Here is a 22360-nt window from a genome sequence, read left to right as displayed (position 1 = left end):
AGGGAACTCGGTTTTCCTCAGACTAGAGACGAGAACAAGGGACCTGGGTTGTGATGGAAGATTCTGGAAAGAAGCAAAGGGGGCCGGTTTCTGGGTCCAATGAACAGTCCTGGTGGCCCAAAAGGCTTCTGAATATGGACGGAGCTGCGAGGCCAAGGGTGACCCCCGTCAGTGACTTTCAGTTTGGGGCTGTTGCCACAGAGACGATTGAAGACTCCCTGCTTCACCTGGCCCAGCAGAACGAGCGAGCAGTGCAGGAGGCAGCGGGCCGGATGGGCAGCTTCAGGGAGACACGGATCGTGGGTGTGGCCGCAGGGCTGGGAGCCGGGTTTAGCGGGTTTAGGGGAGACTGGGGCATCTCTGTTTGACGACCGACCTTGGGATTCTGTGTATTCAAATGATTTCCTGTTAGCACCTACAGGATCCGGAGCGCCCTGCCCTCGCTTTCTTCCCCGTTAGAGGCTGGTCTAGAGAGGTGAAATAGCGCTAGGGTCCTTTGCCCTCCACCTAGGTGCAAGCCTTGGGTGACGGTTAACCAAATGACCAGGTACAGGTATGACTAGATAAGTGACAGAGAAAATTGGCTTTTGTGGGGACTGAAAGGCGTGATGGGTAGGACAAACAAGGAGTGGTTCAGGCATGGCGTTTGGGGTAGACTGGTGGGCGGAGGTGGAAGAGGGGGCATTGCCTCTGCGTGACTGAAGCTTGGGTGCCTGCGGGTAGTGGAGCCCACGTTGGCCGGAGGTGTGGGAACCGTGTTGAGCTGAGACCAGAGGCGGCTGACGACGTTCCACGGGGCAGTCTGAACGCCAGGGGAGGCGTTTCTGCCTGGGGCAGTAGGGAAACGAGAAGCCAGGAAAGTTGTGTTTTTTGTTTGTTTAAGATTTATTTATTTTTTGCTTGAGAGTCAGAGTTACACAGAGGGAGGAGAGGCAGAGAGAGGTCTTCCATCCCCTGGTTCACTCCCCAATTGGCCGCAACGACTGGAACTGCGCTGATCTGAAACCAGGAGCCAGGAGCTTCTTCCGGGTCTCCCATGCGGGTGCACAGGCCCTAGGATTTGGGCCATCTTCAACTGCTTTCCCAGGCCATAGCAGAGAGCTGGATCGGAAGAGGAGCAGCCGGGACTAGAACTGGCGCCCACATGGGGTCACAGCGCCAGCCCCAAGGGAAGGTTTTTAAACAAGGGAATGATACAGCTGGGACCTTTGCCTTAGTAGCGGTTATTTTGGAGGTGATGTAAGGGATGGATCTGACCAGAGAGAGATGGGAGCCAGGCAGGCCAGGGGCGTCTCAGTAGTCTGGGGGAGGACAAAAGAGGTGGATCAAAAACAGTGCCAGCCGGCGCCGCGGCTCACTAGGCTAATCCTCCACCTGTGGTGCCGGCACACCGGGTTCTAGTCCTGGTTAGGGCGCCAGATTCTGTCCTGGTTGCCCCTCTTCCAGTCCAGCTCTCTGCTGTGGCCCGGGAGTGCAGTGAAGGATGGCCCAGTCCTTGGGCCCTGCACCCGCGTGGGAGACCGGGAGGAAGCACCTGGCTTCTGGCTTCAGATCAGCGTGGTGTGCCGGTTGCAGCGGCCACTTGGAGGGTGAACCAATGGAAAGGCGAAGACCTTTCTCTCTGTCTCTCTCTCTCTCACTGTCTAACTCTGCCTGTCAAAAAAAATTTTTTTTTAAAAATAGCGCTGAGACAAAGTCTTAGGTTCTACTGTGGGTCAATTCAAGAAATGAAGGAATCAAGAGTTCTAGAGTTGGGCCTAGGAGACCGAAGTGTGGCCGTGCCCTAAGACACCCCCCCGCAAAAAAAAAAAAAAAAAAAAAAAAAAAGACAACAGGAGGAAACAACTTTTGTTTGGGGAAGATAAAGAGAAGCCGGCCCACTGAGGTTCCCTGCGCAGCACGTCGTGTTCTGGAGAACTGGAGTGGGACGAAGAGCCGTGAGGGAAAGAAGGGCAGGCTGGGGAGACAGGGAGAGGGAAGCCAGAGGAGGGTCTGAAGCAGGGTGGTGGCCAGCACCGCTCATGCTTCAGCAGGACTTCCTAAGGCCGTGCTACTTAGCAATTCAGGAATATTCGCTGAGCTTTGTGATAAGGTGGGAAGATCTGAGTATGTGAGCGGGGGAGGTGTGCCCCTCAGCCATCTCACTTAAGCCAAGCTCAATATTCTTGGTAAACTAAGATGGAAAATAGAAACAAATGCGCAGGTAACTCAGGTGGAAGCCAAGAGAAAACCACTCATCCCTCCACACACAAAACTAAGAAATGCAGCCCACAGCCCAGCAGACAGCAGGCCCGGCTGATCACACAGTTAGGTGTTCTGGGGGACTTTGCTGAATGGCCTCAAGTCATCTGTTCTGCGAGTGGACACTGCTAGCAGAGCAGGGTCTCTGACGACAAGGTTTCAGGCGTGTGTGTGCAGTGTCGCGAAGATTAGGTTAAACCCTTGTGTGCCAGCTTGGTCTTTTTTTTTTTTTTTTTTTTTTTGACAGGCAGAGTGGACAGTGAGAGAGAGACAGAGAGAAAGGTCTTCCTTTTGCCGTTGGTTCACCCTCCAATGGCCGCCGCGGCCAGCACACCGCGCTGATCCCATGGCAGGAGCTAGGTGCTTCTCCTGGTCTCCCATGGGGTGCAGGGCCCAAGTACTTGGGCCATCGTCCACTATACTCCCTGGCCACAGCAGAGGGCTGGCCTGGAAGAGGGGCAACCGGGACAGAATCCGGCGCCCCAACCGGGGCTAGAACCCGGTGTGCTGGCGCCGCAAGGCGGAGGATTAGCCTAGTGAGCCGCGGCGCCGGCCTAACTTGGTCTTTTCACATGACTCCTTTTCCCTAAGAAAGTCAGATTTTCTCTGAAGATCTAAGTGGATGTGTAACCGCTGAGCAATGCTGAGTTCCTAGGTCTGCAGGAGCTTCCTTTGTGGAGAACTGACATCTGCCCTCCTCACACCCTCTGATGAGACTGCAAGCTAAAGAGGATTCTAGCTGGGGCTGTTCTTCCAAGGGACCCAGAGGCAGACATCTCGCCCAGGTGTCTCCCCGCCTCCCAGTGACCCCCCCAGACTGGGCTGAGTTCCGTGATGTAGGGGCTGTTTCTGCAAAACATGTCACTCCACAGTCACAAAGGGAGAGGCCCGGCCAGCGCAGGTTTACCCAACAAGCTGGTGGTGGAGAGACAGTGTCCAGCTGTCAGGTGAACTGTGTTTGTGAAGCAGTGGGGACTCTCGGAGGGTGGTTACTAAGCAAACAGTGTCATAAAGAGTATCGAAGCTCCAGCAGGCACCTTTCTGTTCCTGCCAACATTCCACTGAACACAGAAGAGGGGGTGAAGGTTTTTATCCGTCCAAAAATCGCCCTTGAAACTGGGAGTTCCCAGCATGCTGCAGAGGCCAGTTAGAGCAGCGGGTCTGTTTATGTGTTCCCGGCCAAGCCTTCTAGCAGCTGAGACCCACGGGACGCAGGGCCGGAGGGGGCCTGGTAGGCCTGTCGTTGGCAGCCACTCGGCCTCCCCTTCGTGCCTCTGATCTGCCTGCTGGCAGCAAAGCAAGCGGCTCGGCCGGTTGTTTCAGTCTCATCTTCCTCACCTCCTGACCCTCTTCCCTCGGCTGGATCGCGGCTTTTATACAGTGCCAAGAGTTCACAGGGCAGTTTTGGTTGCACCTCGTGAATTACGTCCTTCTTTCCTGTTTTGGCAGAGTTTGTTTTTCTCCTGTCTGAACAATGGTGTCTGGAGAAATCCGTGAGCTACCAGGCTGTCGAAATCCTAGAAAGGTAAAGCTCGAGCAGCAGGCCGTGTGAGTGGCACCTCAGAACGGCTGCGGTGACTGACTCCCAGAAGCACCGCTTTGCCCCTCTTGTTTACCAGTGTGGACTGCTTGGCCAGTTGAAACCAGCGAGGAGTACACGTAGCCTGCTTTGCCGTGCAGACTCCCTTGGCTGTGTATGAGTGTGGATCGCCCACCCCGCCCTCCCTCCCGCCCAGGTTTATGGTGAAGCAGGCAGAGAAGATCTGCAGGCAGGCCGCGGTGCAGCTGAGCAGCAATGGGAAGACAGAGTCCCCGACCTGGAGAGTCCTCAGAGAGCAGCTTTTCAGCAAGTTTGTCCTCCGGCTCGTGTCATGCGTTCAGCTGGCCAGCAAACTCTCCTTCCACTACAAAGTAAGCAGCTGGGCTGCCCCGGCACCTTCCCTCTGTGGCGATGCCAGAGGATTAGGCTTCCTAAGCATACCTCTGCACGCACAGACAGCCACATGGAGGCAGTTACTAAATAGCCTGCAGTTCTGTTCCCAAGGTAGAATTGCTGGGCAGGTGCCATCATTCACACGGGTCACCTTTCCTCCCCTTGGACTCAAGGACAGTTTACATAAAGTGCCTGAATTGCCAACATACCTATCAGCATTAAAGGCAACCCACTACATTTGTAAAGGATAAAATGTTCCCACATCACTACCCCGCACCTGTACAGGAAGACCTGTCATTCAACAAAAGCTCGAGTTTCTTCTACGGTGTCATGGCAGCGACAGGGAAAACACGGCTGTGCTCTCAAGGAATTTATCACCTAATGGGACAAGACACACGCGCAGATAGTGTGCCAAAGCGCTCCGCGCGTCCGTCAGCCTCGAACAGTCCAGGAAGTGCCATTAAAAGGGCAGGGGCGTGGGAGGGAGACCCAGGTCCTGGAAGCAGCGTGTGCAGCAGCTAAGGGAGGCAGAGCTGACGGGCAGAGCAGAGGGGGATTCCTGGGAGAAGACTGGCGAGGAAGGTGAGGGGCTCGGTGTGCTCCGCCGGGCTCTGCGACCTTTATCCTCACACCCTCTCCGTCTTGTTTCCGTTTGCCCAGATAATCAGCAACGTTACCGTCTTGAATTTCCTCCAGGCTCTGGGGTATCTGTACACTAAAGAAGAACTGCTGGAGTCAGAGCTTGACGTCCTGAAGTCTCTGAACTTCCAGATCAACCTGCCCACGCCCCTGGCCTACGTGGAGATGCTCCTGGAGGTGTTAGGTACTCCACTAAGTGCGACAGGGAAGGAGGGCTGCAGGCTTCCCCGCAGCCCAGGGACCGGGAGCGGTGGGCAGAGCCCGCCGGTGAGGAAGAGGAGGAAGCCTGAGGCGTTCCTCTGGCACTGTCAGGGAAAGCAGCCCAGAGGTCCCGGCGGCTGGTTTCTATGTGGACCCGCCAGGCATGCTCCAACTGCAGGATCAAAGAGTTGACTTCATAGAGAGGAGGAGAGGAGTAAGATAAGAGAGAACAAATATACTTTATTGTATGTACACAGTAGATGGAGGTTTCTCTGCCTCTCCCTTTGTCCTTCATAACTGACCTGCTAAACAGACTTTTTATAGAACAGAGCGACCAGGAAGCACGAACAGCTTAACAGCTTTATGTCACAAGACACCTGTGGCTGTGATCAGAGATGCACTTAATGCTTCCTCCCTTGCCCGTACTCCGTGCAGGCTACAACGGCTGCTTGGTGCCAGCCACACAGCTGCATCCAACCTGCTTGACCCTGCTCGACCTGGTCTACCTGCTGCATGAGCCCATTTATGACAGCCTGCTTAGGGCTGCCATCGAGAACTCCACGCCCAGTCAGCTCCAAGGGTAAGGCAACTCCTACAGGCGTGGTTCCTTCCAAGAACAGAGGGCGGAGCACAGACCACAGGAACCAGGGGGGAGCAGAAGGAGCCTCGCCAGGCCTCCGCTTCACGGGTACCCTGCACAGGTGACCTGGTTTTCATTAACTACCAAGATGTTGTTTGGATGCAGATGACTGAGCCCGATCGGGAAAACCCTAAAGGCTTTTACTCTTAGGTTTAAATTACCTCAAGTAATTAACATATTTTTCTTTCCTAGTTCTGCTTATAACCTGAGATTCTTAGACTGCTTTCAGAGTCACTGAGGGGAACAAAAAGCCAGTCACAGGGCTGCAGCTTGGACAAAGTGTCTGATTACTGTGGAGTCAGAGCGGTCGAAAGCCTCACGGTTACATCTGTTAGGAAGTCGGTCAGACCTGAGGCTCATGTTTTCATCCCAGATGAACAGGGCAGGCACGAGGGGCCGTTTCTCTCCAAATCAAAACACTCCAAGATGACCAACATAAGACTTGAAAGATCAAGTTTCATTCTAGCTCCAAAATTAATATGGTTTTAATCACTCAGGGAAAAGTTCATTTCAGTGAAGGAAGACTTCATGCTGTTGGCAGCAGGAATCATCGCAGCAAGTGCTTTCATCCAAACCCGCGAGTGTTGGAGCCAGGTAAGCACCACTGCGCAGGACCGGCACCGGCAGGATCCAGGGCCAGAGAGCATCCCCTCACCAGCCCGCAGAAGACAAGTGCCAAGCCCCCCGGCTAGGATGTGAGCGTAGGCTGTGCAGGGAAAACACTAGGATGGGACTGAAAGTGATGCAGTTAGACACAGAGGCCCACAGTGGGCTTATTCAGTTCCCTTCAGGGCGATGCCCACTGCTGTGGTTGAGTCCAGTAAGAACATTCCCCCAAACAGCCCCATGATATTTCACAAAGTTTACCTTCAGCGGAGGGAAACGTTTAGCTAGCAGTGTCAGGGCCAGGGATCCTACTTTGGCCATTGGCAAACATGGGAATCTGGATTTAATCTTCCCTGTAGGTCCAGAGAAATGAAGCAATGTGTGAGCACATCCCAGGCCATGTGTGTTTGTGAACTAACACATGTTGAGATTACTTAGTAATCAGAAACCTGTCTCTCTTTCTGAAGGTTGTGGGGCATCTGCAGAGTATCACTGGCATCGCCTCGGAGAGCATCGCGGAGTTCTCTTACGCAATCCTGACTCACAGCGTGGGAGCCAGCACGCCAGGGCGGCAGCAGCCTGTTCCTCCCCACCCGGCAGCCCGCGTTCTGAGGGCTGCTGCTTCCTCCAACACATGAGGCAGGCTGACCCACCACACAAACAGCCTCCGTCAGCGCAGCCATCCCTGCCGCTGGGTACTTTCACACGAGGGCACAAGGGTTCCAAGTGTCTCTTTTGCACTCTATTTTGTATTCCAATTCTGTGCCTATTTTTATTTTTGCTTAACAAGCTATTTCCTTAACCTAATTTCATTAAGAGGGAAACATCAGACATGTTCAGTATTTACTGGCTCAAATATAGACCATCCAAGTAACCTTACCTGAGCATCTTAAAGTTAATTTAACATTGTTTTGTTATTGAGTGCTACAGCTCTCTATATTCAGAAGTTTTTTTTTTTTTTTTTTTTTTTTTTTTTTTTTAAAGGAAGAAAGAAAAGGAACCCATCTCAAGCAGGTTTCAATTTCCATGTACCTGCACTTGAAGTCTTTTCTCCCAGAATACAAAGCACTCTATTTTAAAGAAAAACCCAACAGTTCACCTCTGAGCAGTTATCAGCCTGTAGCAAATCTTTTATTACAAATAATTAAATCTCTCAATAATGTCTCAAACAGTATCAAACACCACTTCATATCGCTAACACGGAGCAGAGTAGACATTCAGGACTAGAACTGAGGGAGAAGTGTTCAGTTTCAGCGTCTGAGCACATCACACGGTGACCAGACAAAGCTTAGGTGTCATTTCCCACGTTATCCAACTGTGTGCCTCCAACGTGTCTCTCAGTGGAGACAGAAGTTTCTATTTCGTATTTTAAGTGCAGGAAGTCGAGAGAGCTAAAGTCCAGTGAGAACACGTCAATCTCAGTTCAACTCAGTTAAAAAAAAAAAAAACACAAAATTAAATTAGTTGTTTTCAGGGGAGAGAGGGAAGGCAGGCATGGGATGAGAGTCAAAACTGTGACAAGGGTCGGTGCTGTACATGGCATGTGGTAGCTCTGGAGACTGTCATCTGATACTTGAAAATAAAGTGGCTTTTGTGGATTTTCTTTTTTGGTATTGTAAACATATGTTGTTTAATGTTACCCAAATTTAAACTTTCTGCAAACAAAACAAATTTTAAAGCCTTTAAGGCAAACATCCCCTAAGGAAAAAGTCATTTGTTATAAAATTGTGAGGATACCCAAGCAAGACCCCACTTGAGGTTTGTCAGCATGAACTTGAGAGCTTTTGTCCACTGTTCCTCAGAATTGAACTGGGTTTTGATGGAATAGGAGCCGCCACTGCCTCCTGTGTCTTCAATCTTGCCTTTCTCCACATCCATCCTGCAGATGGACACAGCAGAGCTCATTAGTAACCGAGATCCAGTGAAGTCATTCCAGGCAGACGGGCGAGGATATGATCATGGGACCATTCACGTCACTGTATCTATTAAAGAACTCTTGGCAAGGAACCGTAGTGTATTTTGGATTTGCTTGAAAGCCAAAAATCAAGGCGGCTGTCACAAGAGCCTTATTGTCACCACCGAGTACAGGGACAGGACACACACCCAAACTGAGGAGAGGCCTGGAGCAGGGGATGAGTGTAGGCTACAGTACTTCCCACTGTTTTCCTGGCATCTCCGAACTCGGGAGGGGGAAAGAGAAGCAGGAAAAGAAATGCCATTTGAGGGTGCTAGGAGCGGCTCGGCCCTGCTCTCCTGGCCTAGGGTTTCCAGCCACCCATGGGCTTCTACAAAATGTGACCAAAAGCAGCATTCCTATATATTTCCAAGGGTTGCAGGGAAAAACCTTCCTGAAACTGGAGACCAGGTCTGAGCTCTGTGCCAAGGAAGTCCACAAAACCACCTAAAACAACATTCCCTGACCCAGAGACGCGGTGCTCACATTCTGTCTTGCCCATCAGTGTCACGTGACGGCGCCATCTTTGGCTTTCCCACCACTTAAACTGTTAGGCCTCAGTTCTTACTGTGCCTTCCGTTCTGGTCAATGTGGTCCCACTACAGGTTCACTCAGCACTGGGGGATACTGACCTGTACGGAAGACAAAAACGTGTCTCGCCCTTTTCAACCTCTTCTTTAAATTGCTGCACGCAGTCCAGGAAAGCCACCATTGCATGGTCAAACTTGTTGTCCCAGAAAAACCGCAACCCCCCAGAACAGTATAATGGCAGCTCCTGTCCAAAAAGAGAGAACTGACTAACGTTTGTGGCACAAAGAAAGGCTACCAGAGATCCTTCCCCATCCTATCAGTCTCTCAAGGCATGTTCTGTCTGTATGCGTTGGAAACTACTGTTGTGGCTAGCCTCCATCGTGTTCCATAACCTTGAACAATCCCAACCACCACGGGCAAATAACAACACACTTCTGTTTCACCTTGCATGGAGACACACTACCCTCTTCTTCACTGTGACTGCTTCCCCAGCCTAGCACATACATCCTTCTCAACCAGCTGTAGGAATTCTCTGCAAGCCCCAAGGAGCTAAACCTGAATGAGACACTGGCTCTCCACGAGGTATTTCAATCTAAGAAACTGAATAATGCCAATATTAAAACCAAACATCCGGGGGCCAGCGCCGTGGCATAGTGGGTAAAGCCGCTGCCTGCAGTGCCAGCATCCCATATGGGCATTGGTTTGAGTCCTGGCTGTTCCATTTCTGATCCAGCTCTCTGCTCTGGCCTGGGAAAGCAGTAGAAGATGGCCCAAGTCCGTGGGCCCCTGCACCCATGTGGAAGACCCGGAAGAAGCTCCTGGCTCCTGGCTTTGAATCGGCTCAGCTCCAGCTGTTGCAGCTAATTGGGGAGTGACCCAGTGGATGAAAGACCTTTGCTTTCTCTCTCTCTGCCTCTGCAATAAATAAATAAATCTTAAAAACAAACAAACAAACAAACATTTGGGGTCACAACTGTGGCACAGCAGGTTAAGCTTCTGCCTGCAGTGTCAGCATCTCATATGGGCACCAGTTTGAGTTCCAGCTGCTTCATTTCCAATCCAGCTCCCTGCTGATGGCCTGGGAAAGCATGTAGGAGGCCCAAGTGCTTGGGCTGCTGCACCTACGTGGGAGACCCGGAAGAAGCTCCTAGCTCCTGATCGGCCCAACTTTGTACATTATGGCCATCAGAGTGAACTAGTGGATGAAAGACCTCTCTCTCTGTCTCTCCCTCTCTCTCTCTGTAACTCTGCCTCTCAAACGAATGAATCTTTTTTTTTAAAAAAATCAGGGGCCAGCACTGAGGCACTGTAGGCTAAGCCTGTGCCTGCAGCGCAGGTATCATATGTGGGTGCCAGTTCGTGTCCCGGCTGCTCCTCTTCCAATGCAGCTCCCTGCTAATGGTCTGAGAAAGTAGAAGATGGCCCAAGCGTTTGGGCCCCTGCCACCCATGTGGGAGACCTGGATGAAGCTCCAGGCTTCTGGCTTCAGCCTGGCCCAGCCCTGGCTGTTGTGGCCATGCGGGTAGTGAACCAACAGATGGAAGCTCGCTCTCTCTGTCCATTCCCCTGCTCCACCTGTAACTCTTTCAGATCAATCAATCAATCAATCTTTAAAGAAAAAAAAAAAAAAAACCCATGTTGTCAGACGGTATAAGACCCTGTACCTTCCCAGAGTACCTTAGATTTGTCTGTCAGAGACTCCAGATACGAGTGATTTCCATAGGGCACCAGTCGATACCTACGGTGGAGAGCACGCAGAGATGCACACAGGGCGCTCCCAAAGCCATCCCGGGGCTCACGACCCAGTGCTTCCCAACCTTCAGTCTGCCCGAGGGCTTCTTTCATTAATGCCAACCCTCTCTCTCCATCCCCACGGGACCCATGTTTCAGAGACTGGGTCTAATGAACAAAGTACATTTATTATGTGACTGTCTGGCAGTCTTTCATGGACAAATTTATGCTTTGGTTCAGATATGAAAAACAAAAACTGAAACTATCTTGAGGAACGCGAAGGTTCTGGACACCGTGGCATCGTCCTGCAGCCTGGTGACAGTGCTCAGCGGAAAGAGCCTGTGCTGAGGGGAAAACCAGAGCAGACAGCCTCCGCCCAGAGGAGCTCCTACCACTGGCAGCGAGGGCTTGGCCACCACGGGGAGCAGCACGAGGCTGGAGACACGGATGAGATCAAAGTCATCACACCCCAAGAAGGGGCCGAATTTCTTACCTCTGAAATTTCAGACCCATCTTATTGGCCAGGGCATGAAGCAGCAACACTGTCTGGCCCCAAGCAGCATTAATCTCATTCCATTCCACAGGAACACTGGGCAGGCGGCCCAGCCTGAAGTTATTGATTGTGCCAAACTGTCCACTGTGCCTACAGAGGCAGGCAGAGGGCAGGGGAAAAATACAGGGCTTACTTAGAACCCCACTTCCCACTCACCCAAAACCTAGCATAAATCTCTCCCCTTATCTTCGGACGCACAGATCCAAGCTCCACCCGGCATTCTGAACACATGCTTACAACTTGAGTCATCGCCGTTCCCCGTGCCGCTCAGACGGCAAAGAAAGCCGGGTGTCATCCTTGAACGCTCTCAGCTCCCTCTCCCCGACTCTCCACTGCTTCTACCGCCCAAACTGCCTGAATCTGTCCACTTCTGCAACTCTGCTACTCCTCTTTCCTGTGTCGATCCCTACCCACAAGGCACTTCGCACACACAGCCGGTACGGCTATCAGTCACAAATCTAACTACGGCACTTCTCTGCCTGCCAGGCTTCAGGGGCTCCCACGCCTTCTGGGTCAAGCGCACAGCCCACGAGGAGCCGACAGGACCCTGCAGGAAGCGCCGCCTCTCCAGTTCTGCGTCGCCACTCACTGCTACGCTCCACCCTCAGTCACAAGCTCCTTCCAGCTCGGAATTCACCACTCCTTCTTCCCCCTTCCTGTGCCTCCGACGCCCTCTCGGGTGGGAACTACACCGCCTCTGTAGACTTCTGCTTCCCCTCTCAGCTTAAATACCACCCTCCTCGGGGCAGAACTTGCCGTGCAGCCCCCCTGAGTTGGGGGAAGTGCCCTTATGAGTTCCCACAGCAGCCGGGGCGACCTCGCTGCCCTGGGCCACGACCGCTGGGACGGACCTGTCCTGTCACCACGTCCTGAGCTGTGGGAGGGACCGCACAGTGCTCCAGCTGCCCTCCCGGCACTCAGCACCGTGCCGACCACACAGACGGCTTCCAGTTAAATGGATGCATACAAGGACGACCGTGGGGACAAGAAGTCAGTACCGGGCAGCTGTCCGGGCTCTCCTGGGGTTGCAGGAGAGGGCTCAGCTAGAGTTCTTTCCTTTTTCGTGCAAAGGCGGATGTCACTAAGCTCCAGAAATCCAACACCTTAGCCCATCACGGAAATGACAGAAATGTGGCCAGCGGGAAGATGGCCTCCTTGGCGGGAGGGGGGCCACTGGCTTAGCGGTCAACAGCTAAGGGTCAGACACACAGAATACCCCAGACGCTCCTCCCACTCCGGCCCACATTACCAGATATGGAAGGTCGCGTTGAAGACGTTGGTCTTCTTCAGCTTGTCCAGCTGCATCTGGGCATAACGCATCTGGTTTTCCACACTTTTCAGCTCGTCGTCCAGCTCCAGCTGTTGTCGTTTAAATTCACTGTATTCTCTCTGATACCTGTGAGCAGCCAACAGCCGGGGGTTACAGCCTCTCGGGCATCGCACCTCTGAAAGCTCCCACTACCGACTCCAGTCCCCCAGTGACAGCAGCTTCTGTACTTGGCAGAGACACCACTCCCAGAACACCACGCTGTTTAGCCTGGGAGGCATAAAAATGGCACAAATTTGAGCTGCCATCTGCAGACAGTGGAGGGAAAGAACTCCCCCAAACCAGGGCAAAACATCTCCTACATTTCTGATCTTTTTCAGAAGTGAGGTGAATGGGTTAGGAGTGGCTTCGTCCATAAACTGGCAGAATCAATCTCTAGAACTTAACTTGTGTAGATTGTTCTTTGTGAAGTGTGTTATACCACTCTGTGAGAAACTGACTTTTTCCTGCTTTTGACTTCTTGGACTTTGGTGCGGACACTGTCTCCTCCACTGGCCGGAGGGTTCTCAGGTTACCCACAGCCCTCAGCAGGTGGGCACTTGGTGCAGCAGTTGGGATGTTGCTTGGGATCCCTGTACCCTGTACCTGTATCACAGAGCCAGGGTTCAAGCCCCGACCCCGTTCTTGATTCCAGCTTCCTGTTAATGCGCACCCTGGGGAGCAGCAGGTGACAGTTCAGGTAGTTGAGTCCCCGTCACATGTATGGGAGACCCAGATGGAGTTCCTGGCTCCTGGTTTCAGCCTGGTCCTGCCCTGGCTATAGCAGGCATTCAGGGGGAACGAACCATTGGGCAGGTGATCTCTTTCTTTCTCTCAAGGAAATAAAGTAAATTGACAAAGGTAGGGAACAAGTGCATGCTAATATGCTTATTTTCCAAATGGAGACGAGAGCCCATTCCCTACAGGACACAGCAAAGACCAGAGCGCCGGTTTCTGAACTCTCTAGCTAATCTCTCTTCACTTACTCATGCTGACTCTCCCTACGTAACTCTCACGACACACAGAATGCAGGGTGCAGAGCAGATACGGCACTGGATGCCAGTTGATGACAGTTACCAAACTAATCAGGCGTGCTCAGCTGGGAGCCACTTCCTCTCCTGAGCCTGGAGAACCGGGGCGGGGAGCAGGTTACTCACTGAGCTTCCTCCTGATCCAGCCGCTCAGCCTCAGCCTGGACCTTCTCCAGGCTTTCTGCCACCGTTCTGCGGTTCTTTTCCACGTCTTCCAGTTCCTGGACCAGCCTTTCCTCCTCCAGGGCCAGCTCCCTCAGCTCCTTCTGCAGCTGCTCACTGTCATCCTCGTTCATCTGCTCCAAGATCTCCAAACAGCGCCTGCCAAGGACGGAGTGGAGTGCACTGAGCGCAGGGCCCCGTCACTCCATTTGCTGGAGTGGTGCGCGGGCCCTCTGGGGTGGGGCCGAGCAGTCGCACGGCAGGGGCAGCCCTACGGTCCAGACCTCAGTTCTTGGGCCCCGGCTCTGGAGACACTCACTTGTAGTTCTGACACTCATTTTCGGTGACATGGAGCTGAGTGTCCAGCTGGTCTAAGAGAGTATCCGTGCATTCCTCACACAGTGGGTGATCCACGTCTGTCTGGCCCGACATGATGTCAAAAAGGTCCCCGGTGACCTGGAAGTGCAGGAGAGTCGGGGTAAGGCCTGCCTGGGTGAGCTGCCCAGCCGCCCCAGGCCAGTGCTGACACTGGAGTGAGGCCAACTTGCCTTCAGTCTTCGGCTGAGGTTCTCCATGGTGCCGCCGTCGGACGCCTCCCCGATCAGAGTGAAGCTGTTGGCACTTTCTGTAGACATCATCCTGCAGACAGACCCCGCCCACGGGCCAGGTGAGAGGGCAGAGAGGCCTCCTCCACCCACTGCGGTGCAGACTCTCAAGATCAGCTGAGGGGCCTCAAGGCGCATCCCCACTCCTAGCCCGACTGACTCCCAAGGGAAGGCCATGCTGGTCTTCCACAGGGACACTCAGCTCGAAGGTTGGCCTGGATGACTAAGGAGGGAGAGGGGCATCAAAAGTCAGCATGTGTGTCTGCAGTAGAGAGAAGGAGAGGCAGCAAAGACCATGCTGGCCAGCAACCTTTACTGCACCAGTGAACACTAAGGACCTGAAAGCCTAATATTAGCTGCTCCGAAACTTCTAGAACCCACCTCCTCAACTCTTCTAGTCTTCACCCTTACAGTGACTGTTCCTACTATCGGCCGAGTGGCTATAAGAGCTCAGGCAGCCGGCGCCGCGGCTCAATAGGCTAATCCTCCGCCTAGCGGCGCCGGCACACCGGGTTCTAGTCCTGGTCGGGGCGCCGGATTCTGTCCCAGTTGCCCCTCTTCCAGGCCAGCCCTCTGCTGTGGCCAGGGAGTGCAGTGGAGGATGGCCCAGGTGCTTGGGCCCTGCACCCCATGGGAGACCAGGAAAAGCACCTGGCTCCTGGCTCCTGCCATCGGATCAGCGCGGTGCGCCGGCCGCGGCAGCCATTGGAGGGTGAACCAACGGCAAAGGAAGACCTTTCTCTCTGTCTCTCTCTCTCACTGTCCACTCTGCCTGTCAAAAAAAAAAAAAAAAAAAAAAAAAAAAGAGCTCAGGCAGAGGCACAGGTGAGGGGCCAGTAAGGGAATGGATCTTTTCCAAAAGAGCCAAAAAGGTAGGTGATGATTCACCTCCATCACCTGGCTCCAGGTCTCAATTCCTGGGTTCAATCAAAATTCTACTGGCCTTTGGCCAGGAACAGGGGGCTGAGGAGTTGTAGGCACCTGGCTGGGGGGATGAATCTGCGAGAGACACCATCCTGGCGAGTTTCAATAAATGCTTCCTGGGAAAGAAAGAAAGAGAGCATTAGGACTCAGAAGCTCAGAGGAAGAGTAGTTCCCATTTCAGAAGTATTTGGCTTCACCCTCGATCGGTAACCATCAGACTGATAAACGACTGAGACTTAGAAATGGGTATCATTGGGCCAATCCCTGTATATGACTAAGGAAGGAGCCAGGGTTCAGACAAACCCCAAATCCCATTTTTTTTTTTTTTTTTTTTTTTTGGTGGGGAACAGCATCTCCTAACTATGTGACATTCTACTTATGGTTAAATTGGCATTTTCTAACACTTTCCAGTCAGGGGTAGGGGAGACTACCCTAAATCATGGCGCAAGGGAAAAGCCAGATCAGACTGCAATGAAGTTTTCCACAGCACAAAGTGGATCATTTACGTTTTCAGTATTTTCAAACGACTTGTATGTGATGAAAAACTTACAACATCTACTGACTTCCACTGCCAGCCCCAATGCCTCTTTGCTGAAGGCTCTTGCTGGCTCCTGGGCTGACTGCTGGGGTGTCCAGCCCAATGACTGACAGCAGTGAGTGGATACGCCCCCCAGCTCCGTGAGTCGGTTAAATCTCAGGTGAACATTCAGAGCCATCTCACCGGGTGTGGCCCACAGGTGCTCTAAGCACCCACAGGTGTCACCGGCTTGGCCCCGCCCCTTCTTTTGCTTCCTTCCCTTTCCCATCTCACATCCTTGTTTCCTACTGGAGTTTCCTGTGGTCCCCTCCCAAATAAAATGTGTGTTTAAAAAAAAAAAAATCTTGGGGCTGGCGCTGTAGCACAGTGCGTTAAAGCCCTGGCCTGAAGCACAGCATCCCATATGGGCGCCGGTTCTAGTCCCAGCTGCTCCTCTTCTGATCCAGCTCTCTGCTATGGCCTGGGAAAGCAGTAGAAGATGGCCCAAGTGCTTGGGCTCCTGCACCCGTGTGGGAGACCTGGAAGAAGCTCCTGGCTCCTGGCTTCAGATCGGCACAGCTCCAGCTGTTGTGGTCATCTGGGGAAGTGAACCAACGGATGGAAGACCTCTCTGTCTACCTCTCTCTGTAACTGTCTTTCAAATAAAATAAATCTTTTTAAAAAAATCTTATAACATCCACTGACATCATCATAGTTTAAAAATGACATGCTCTATCGCACTGCCAATCTTCCTGTCTAGGGCACGCGTATGGAACGTTCGGGTCATGGGCCATGAAAGGCCAACAAAATCCTTGCTCTGGCCCTGCCAAGGCAACTGCAGGCGGGGCTCAAAATTCAATAACTAACTCCAGAGCAGACTAGCCTTTATTTGGTAATTCTGTGTGGCTCACAAGCGATGCTATAAATATCCAATGGCCCTTGGAGGAAAAACGACTGCCCACTCCTGATCTAGGTAATCACACAATGCACTGTCCAAACCAAGACACGTTTGAGAAGGGAGAAGAATGGATATTGGTATTCGGCTGGAACAGCAGGTGGAATGCAGTGGACACATACGTCATCCCATCTCTGCCTTTAATGTTTATAATTCTACTTCAAACAAAGATGAGCCCCTCTCCCACACTTACACTGGACACCTGCGGGCTCAGGAGTACTTGTGAAGTGCTGACAACCCAGAGCAGCCTGATCGCACAGAAGGTCTCCTGTTAACCAGCGGCCCCCAAAGCCTGGGGCTCTAAGAACACCAGGTACGCTGCAGCAGCCCAGCCCGCACTCCTGTGTTCACACCCCATCTCCCACCTGCAGTGTTTATTACACGAGGACAGGACACTTCTATTACCTCTCCTGAGTTAGCCTCTTCCTCCTGGGGGTCTCCTGGTTTGACCTGGGCTGTGGCAAGTAATGGAGCTGAGGGCAAGGAACATACAAAGTCAGAAACAGTCTTATTAAGGCTCAGGAAAGTAGGAGAAAAGAATTTGAAGTATCTTTGTCACTACCTCACCTCCATTTTTTTTTTTTTAAAGTTAGGATTTGTTCATTTATTTGAAAGGCAGAGTTACAGGGAGAGGGAGAGGCAGAGAGAGAAAGAGATCTTCCATTGGCTGGTTCATTTCCCAAATGGCAGCTGGGCCAGGCCGAAACCAGGAGCCCAGAAGTCCAACTAGGTCTCCCATGTGGGTGGCAGGGCCCAAGTACTTGAGCAGTTCTCTGTTGCTTTCCCAAGCACTTTAGCAGAGAGTTGGATTGGAAGTGGAGCAGCCAGGACTTGAACTAGGACCCATATGGGAGGTCAACATTGCAGGCAGCAGCTTAACTTGCTGTGTCACAATGCTGGTCCCCAGTGGTTTCTTTCTTTCTTTCTTTCTTTTTTTTTTTTTTCAAGATTTATTTAGGGGGCTAGCACTGTGGCACAGTAGGTCAATCCTTCACCTGTGGTGCCAGCATCCCATATGGGTGCCAGTCGAGTCTTGGCTGTTCTTCTGATCCAGTTCTCTGCTTATGGCCTGGGAAAGTAGTGGAAGATGGCCCATGTGCTTGGGCCACTACACTTGCATGGGAGACCCAGAAGAGGTTCCTGGCTCTGGCACAGATCAGCCCAGCTCTGGCCACTGCAGACATTTGGGGAGTGAAACAGCAGATGGAAGATCTTTCTCTCCATCTCTCCCTCTCACCGTCTGTAACTCTACCTCTCAAATAAATAAAATCTTAAAAAAAAAAAAAAAAAAAAAAAGATTTATTTGAAAGGCAGAGTTACAGAGGCAGAGAGATATCTCCCATCCGCTGGTTCACTCCCCAAATGGCTGCAATGGCCGTAGCTGGGGCTGATCCAAAGCCAGGAGCCAGGAGCTTCCTCCGGGTCTCCATGGGTGCAGGGGTCCAAGGACTTCAGCCATCTTCTGCTATTTTTGCAGGCCATAAGAAGAGAGCTGGATTGGAAGTGGAGCAGCTGTGACTCAGAGACTTGAACCAGTGCCCACAAGGGATGCCAGCACCACAGGTGGCAGCTTTACCCACTCTGCCACAGTGCCGCCCCCCCTCCAATGTTTTCTTAAAGCACTATTTACACAATGAAGAAGCTGTTGTTCCTGCAACTCCCATAAAATCAGAATAAGACATGTTAATGGTATCATGATTATTTTAAAGACTCCTTATCATTCAAAAATATTTACCGTTGTTATGTGTCTGGGATGTGCTTCAGGGTGGGGGAAATGGATAGAGCTATAGATGAAACACGAATAAATACAGGTTGATAACTGCTGAAACCAGGTAATGAGTACATGGAGATCCATACATATTTTTTATACAAGTTAACAACCTCAGGGACCAGCATTAAGCTGGATGCCAGGGTTAAGCTGTCTCTTTCCACACTGGCATCCAATATCAGAACGCTGGTTTGAGTCCTGGCTGCTCCACTTCTGATCTAGCTCCCTACTAACACACCTGGGAAAGCAGCAGAAGATGGCCCAAGTGCTTGGGCCCCAGCACCCATGTGGGAAAACCAAATGGAGTTCTTGGCTCCTTGAATTGGCCTGGCCCAGCTTCGGCCATTTGATTCATTTTGGGAGTGAACCAGCAGATAGAAGATCTCTTTCTTTCTGTCTCTCCCCCGTCACTCTGCCTTTCAAATAAATCTTTCAAAAAAAAAGTCAATATCCCCTTCTCCCTAGGAAACCTGGAAAAGAACATCAGGGAACTTCCTGGAAAAGTGAAGCTTTTTTACATCTTCATGAGTCAAATTACATGAATACAGCCATTCACCAGAAAAGTGTCACTGAGACTTGTGCTTTTCTTAAGATTTTATTTTATATGAAAGGCAGAATTACAGAGAGGCAGAGACACAGACAGACGTCTCCCACCCACTGGTTCACTCCCCAAGTGGCCATAACAGCCGGAGCAGAGCCGATCTGAAGCCAGGAGCTCCTTCTGGGTCTCCCACACAGGTACAGAGGCCCAAGGACTTGGGGGCCATCTTCCACTGCTTCCCCAGGCCATAGCAGAGAGCTGGATCGGAAGTGGAGCAATCATCACCCATATGGGATGCCAGCACTGCAGCTGGTGGCTTTACCCGCTATGCTACAGAGCTAGCCCCGATTTGTGAATTTCAGTGCATGACAACTTACCTTAAAACAAGTGGGGGGCTGGCATCGTGGTGTAGCCTCCTGTGACACTGGCTGTGACAATAGCTTCTACCTGTGACACTGGCATCCCATATGGGTGCCAGTTTGAGGTCTGGCTGCTCCACTTCTGATCAAACTCCCTGTTAAAGGCCTGGGAAAAGCAGTGGAAGATGGCCCAAGTGCTTGGGTCCCTGCATTCACATGGGAGACCTAGATGAAGCTACTGGCCCTAGCCTGGTCCTGTTTTGGCTGTTGTAGCCATCTGGGGAGTGAACCAGCAGATGTAAGGTCTCTCTCTCTGTAACTCTGATTTTCAAACAAATATATAAATCTTAAAGAAAAAAAAAAAGTGTGGGGGCCGGTGCTGTGGTGCAGCGGGTTAATGCCCTGAGGTGCTGGCATCCCATATGGGTGCCGGTTCGAGACCCAGCATTGTAGCGTAACCTCCTGTGACACTGGCTGTGACAACAGCTTCTACCTATGACACTGGTGTCCGATATGGGTGCCAGTTCGAGACCCGGCTGCTCCACTTCTGATCCAGCTCTCTGCCTGGGAAAGCAGTGGAAGATGGCCCAAGTCCTTGGACCCCTGCACTCGCGTGGGAGACCCAGAGGAAGCTCCTGGCTTCGGATCCAGATCAGCACAGCTCCAGCCGTTGTGGTCAATTGGGGAGTGAACCATCTGATGGAAGACTCTCCCCCCCCCTCCACCACTCCTCTCTCTGTGTAACTCTGACTTTCAAATAAATAAATAAATCTTCAGGAAAAAAAAAGTGTGATAACCGTAATTGAGAGGGGGATGTGAAATGAGGCAGGAATAGGAAACATAAGAAGGGCAGGTATGGCTAATTGCTGAAGCCAGAGGCAGGTACAGAAAACATAAGAAGGGCAGGTATTGCTAATTGCTGAAGCCAGGTGATGGATACAACAGAGAGCACTGCTGTTCTCCTGACTGCATGAAGCGTGTTTGAAAATCTTCCATCATAAAAAGTTGAAAATCTGTAGTAAACAGTTAATGCCCCTCAAAAAAGAGGACGCAAGCAATAAAACAGTGAACGCTTACTGCGCGCTGCCTGCAAGCTTCCTCCTGGTTACATGTTCTGTCATACTGACCCTGACAACTACCTTATGAAGCACCTTTACTTTTTACAGATAGAGAAGCCGAGAAACCAAGGCTCAGAGAGGGCAAGCCCTTTGCATACAGTTGTTCACGTAAATGACAGCCAGGATTGAAACTCGAGCAGGCTGGGGCCCGCGGGTGACGCACCAAGTTAAGTGTGATGCTGGCATCCCATATGGGTGCTGGCTCGGGTCCCAGCTGCTCTGCTCACAATCCCGCTCCCTGCTGACGCACCTGGGAAAGCAGCAGAAAATGGCCCCAGTGATCCCCTGCCACCCACTAGGGAAACTGGGATGGAGTTCCCGGCGTCAGCCTGGCGTTCCTAGGGGTCATCTGTGGAGTGAACCAATGGATGGAAGATATCTCTCTGTGTAACTCTGCCTTCCAAATACATATAATAAAATCTTAAAAAAAAAAAAAAAAAAAAAAAAAAAAACACCTCAAACAGGCTGACTCCAGACCCAAAGCTTACTCAAGCTGCCCTTCTGTCTTCTTCTTGAACCTCACCCCACTTCCTGGGACTCAAACTCTGCTCCTCCACTCAGCTGCGGGGCCTCGGGTAAGTTACTTAACCTCTCTGAGTCTCGATTCTCATCTGTAAAATGATGTGATGATGCTAGGACTGTATAGGGAGGGGGAAGGCACTTGGACAGTCAACAAATGCTGCTTATTGTAACACACACACGCACACACACATATGCACGTGTGTGTGTGCTCATCCCCTTCCTTCCACACAGCAGGAGCAGAAAAATAGAAATTGGCTTTGCTACAGAAAGCTCTGCGAAGCACAATGTCAGAATTCCTTGACGTTCGCAGCGAGCAAACAGGGAGCGGGAGAAATGCAGCGAGCTTCCCAGGTTCACCTGGCGAGCCTGACAGATCCCACCGACAGCCACCACAAGACCTACAGCTTCCAAGCTGCCCACTTGCCACGTTCTTGGCCACCCTCTTTGCAGGGATCTCGCTGACCTGTGAGCTCCTGGATGGTGACCCGGTCCAGGATCTTGAAGCTCGTGTCCAGCTTGAGGGGCTGGCTGCAGCGCTGGCACACGAAGCTCACCTGCATGGTGCTGCTGGGCGTCTTGGACCCCTCCATCCCTGCGGCGGTGGAGACGAGGCGACGTTAGGCAGAACCGGCACCCCTAACCTCCGGCCCGGGGCTACTACCTGCCTTGGTGGTGGTGACGGGGGAAAACTCTGGTCCGCTCCGAGCCCTCTAGGAGCGGTACGATACCAGGCGGACCTGCTTCCGGGGCAGCCCAGGCAAAGCCAGTTAGAACCCAGGGTCAGGGAAGGGGCTGTAACAGGGACCATCACGGTTCCAAGGTCCCCTTGTAAGGTACCAGTTCAGTCCCCAACGCTCTTCACCTCGGGGCCCTAGAGCCGGCCACTCAGGTTCGGTCTATCGCGGGGGCACCGTATCCTCCGGTCGGCCTCGGAACGAGGCCTCCAGAATCGCCATCGCCCAAACTTTAGCTACTTCCCGGTCCGCCGGCGGAGGACTTCCGCCCGTGACCGGACGTGACGTCACGACAACCGCCGCCAGTCCTGGTCCGTGGGCTGCGGTGTGCGGCCCCCCAGCGGCTGAGCGGGGAACGGCAGGCGGCCTGGCCGCGTGTGCTGAAGGGCAGTCCCCAATGTCGGGACAGTGAGGGTGCCGGCCTTGCAGCCTGAGGCGTAAGCCGCTGCGCCACACGCCGGCCCCAGCAGAGGCATTTCACAACTTTATTGAAGTATAATCTGTATACCAGGAGATTCACCCCTTTTAAGTGTGCAGTTCTATGACTTTTGGTTTTGCAGTCAACATAACTTTTAGAACATTTTCTGTCACGCATGCACCTCTCTATGGTTAGTTCTCATTTCCAGCCCCGAAAGGGGGCCTCTACTAATTTACTGTCTCGATAAATTTGCCTTTTCCAAACATTCATTGCAATGAAATCATACAATAGGCAGTATTTTGTGTCTGGCTTCTTTCACTTATCATATCATTTTTATTTTAATGATTTGTTTTGGGAAAGGCAGAGTTACA

General features: G+C 52.1%; 2 protein-coding genes across 8 annotated transcripts; one reads left to right on the top strand and one right to left on the bottom strand.

Annotated features, from left to right (window-relative positions):
* Nucleotides 1-53: 53 nt before the first annotated feature.
* On the top strand, nucleotides 54-7715 carry CNTD1 (cyclin N-terminal domain containing 1). 3 transcript variants are annotated; one of them, XM_008271527.4, is made up of 7 exons: nucleotides 54-303; nucleotides 3691-3766; nucleotides 3978-4152; nucleotides 4871-4997; nucleotides 5450-5594; nucleotides 6152-6248; nucleotides 6728-7715. In XM_008271527.4, the coding sequence occupies exons 1-7, from the start codon at nucleotides 54-56 to the stop codon at nucleotides 6896-6898; spliced, it is 1041 nt and encodes a 346-aa protein (XP_008269749.2). In that variant the 3' UTR covers nucleotides 6899-7715. The 3 variants fall into 3 exon arrangements, with proteins under 3 accessions (XP_008269749.2, XP_008269748.2, XP_069916766.1); XM_008271526.4 differs by having other exon boundaries at nucleotides 4835-4997; XM_070060665.1 differs by lacking the exon at nucleotides 54-303 and adding an exon at nucleotides 3245-3400 and having other exon boundaries at nucleotides 4835-4997.
* Nucleotides 7363-21860, bottom strand: BECN1 (beclin 1). 5 transcript variants are annotated; one of them, XM_070060660.1, is made up of 12 exons: nucleotides 21700-21860; nucleotides 21301-21429; nucleotides 16935-17002; nucleotides 15115-15173; nucleotides 14077-14167; nucleotides 13848-13984; nucleotides 13493-13687; nucleotides 12279-12425; nucleotides 10970-11119; nucleotides 10423-10483; nucleotides 8847-8989; nucleotides 7363-8139 (listed from the first exon to the last, which is right to left on the bottom strand). In XM_070060660.1, exons 2-12 carry the CDS (start codon nucleotides 21425-21427, stop codon nucleotides 7971-7973), a joined length of 1347 nt encoding a protein of 448 aa, XP_069916761.1. In that variant the 5' UTR covers nucleotides 21428-21429; nucleotides 21700-21860; the 3' UTR covers nucleotides 7363-7970. The 5 variants fall into 5 exon arrangements, with proteins under 5 accessions (XP_069916761.1, XP_069916762.1, XP_069916763.1 ...); XM_070060661.1 differs by having other exon boundaries at nucleotides 21675-21842; XM_070060662.1 differs by having other exon boundaries at nucleotides 15022-15173; nucleotides 21700-21838.
* Nucleotides 21861-22360: the final 500 nt, after the last annotated feature.

The sequence above is a fragment of the Oryctolagus cuniculus genome, chromosome 17 (assembly GCF_964237555.1).
Source record: "Oryctolagus cuniculus chromosome 17, mOryCun1.1, whole genome shotgun sequence".
Classification (NCBI taxonomy): domain Eukaryota; kingdom Metazoa; phylum Chordata; class Mammalia; order Lagomorpha; family Leporidae; genus Oryctolagus; species Oryctolagus cuniculus.
Note: the sequence above shows the minus strand (reverse complement) of the source record. Positions and strands in the feature narration are given on the sequence as shown.

What these genes read in the sequence shown, in the direction of transcription:
- BECN1 (XM_070060660.1), bottom strand. Translation starts at nt 21,427, where the DNA reads ATGGAGGGGTCCAAGACGCCCAGCAGCACCATGCAGGTGAGCTTCGTG. An exon ending in CACCATCCAGGAGCTCACAG is followed by an intron (nt 17,003 to 21,300) that starts GTCAGCGAGATC and finishes CCTTGCCCTCAG; the next exon opens with CTCCATTACTTGCCACAGCC. An exon ending in AATGAGTGTCAGAACTACAA is followed by an intron (nt 13,688 to 13,847) that starts GTGAGTGTCTCC and finishes CGTCCTTGGCAG; the next exon opens with GCGCTGTTTGGAGATCTTGG.
- CNTD1 (XM_008271526.4), top strand. Translation starts at nt 54, where the DNA reads ATGGAAGATTCTGGAAAGAAGCAAAGGGGGCCGGTTTCTGGGTCCAAT. An exon ending in GCTGTCGAAATCCTAGAAAG is followed by an intron (nt 3,767 to 3,977) that starts GTAAAGCTCGAG and finishes CCTCCCGCCCAG; the next exon opens with GTTTATGGTGAAGCAGGCAG. An exon ending in CCCGCGAGTGTTGGAGCCAG is followed by an intron (nt 6,249 to 6,727) that starts GTAAGCACCACT and finishes CTCTTTCTGAAG; the next exon opens with GTTGTGGGGCATCTGCAGAG.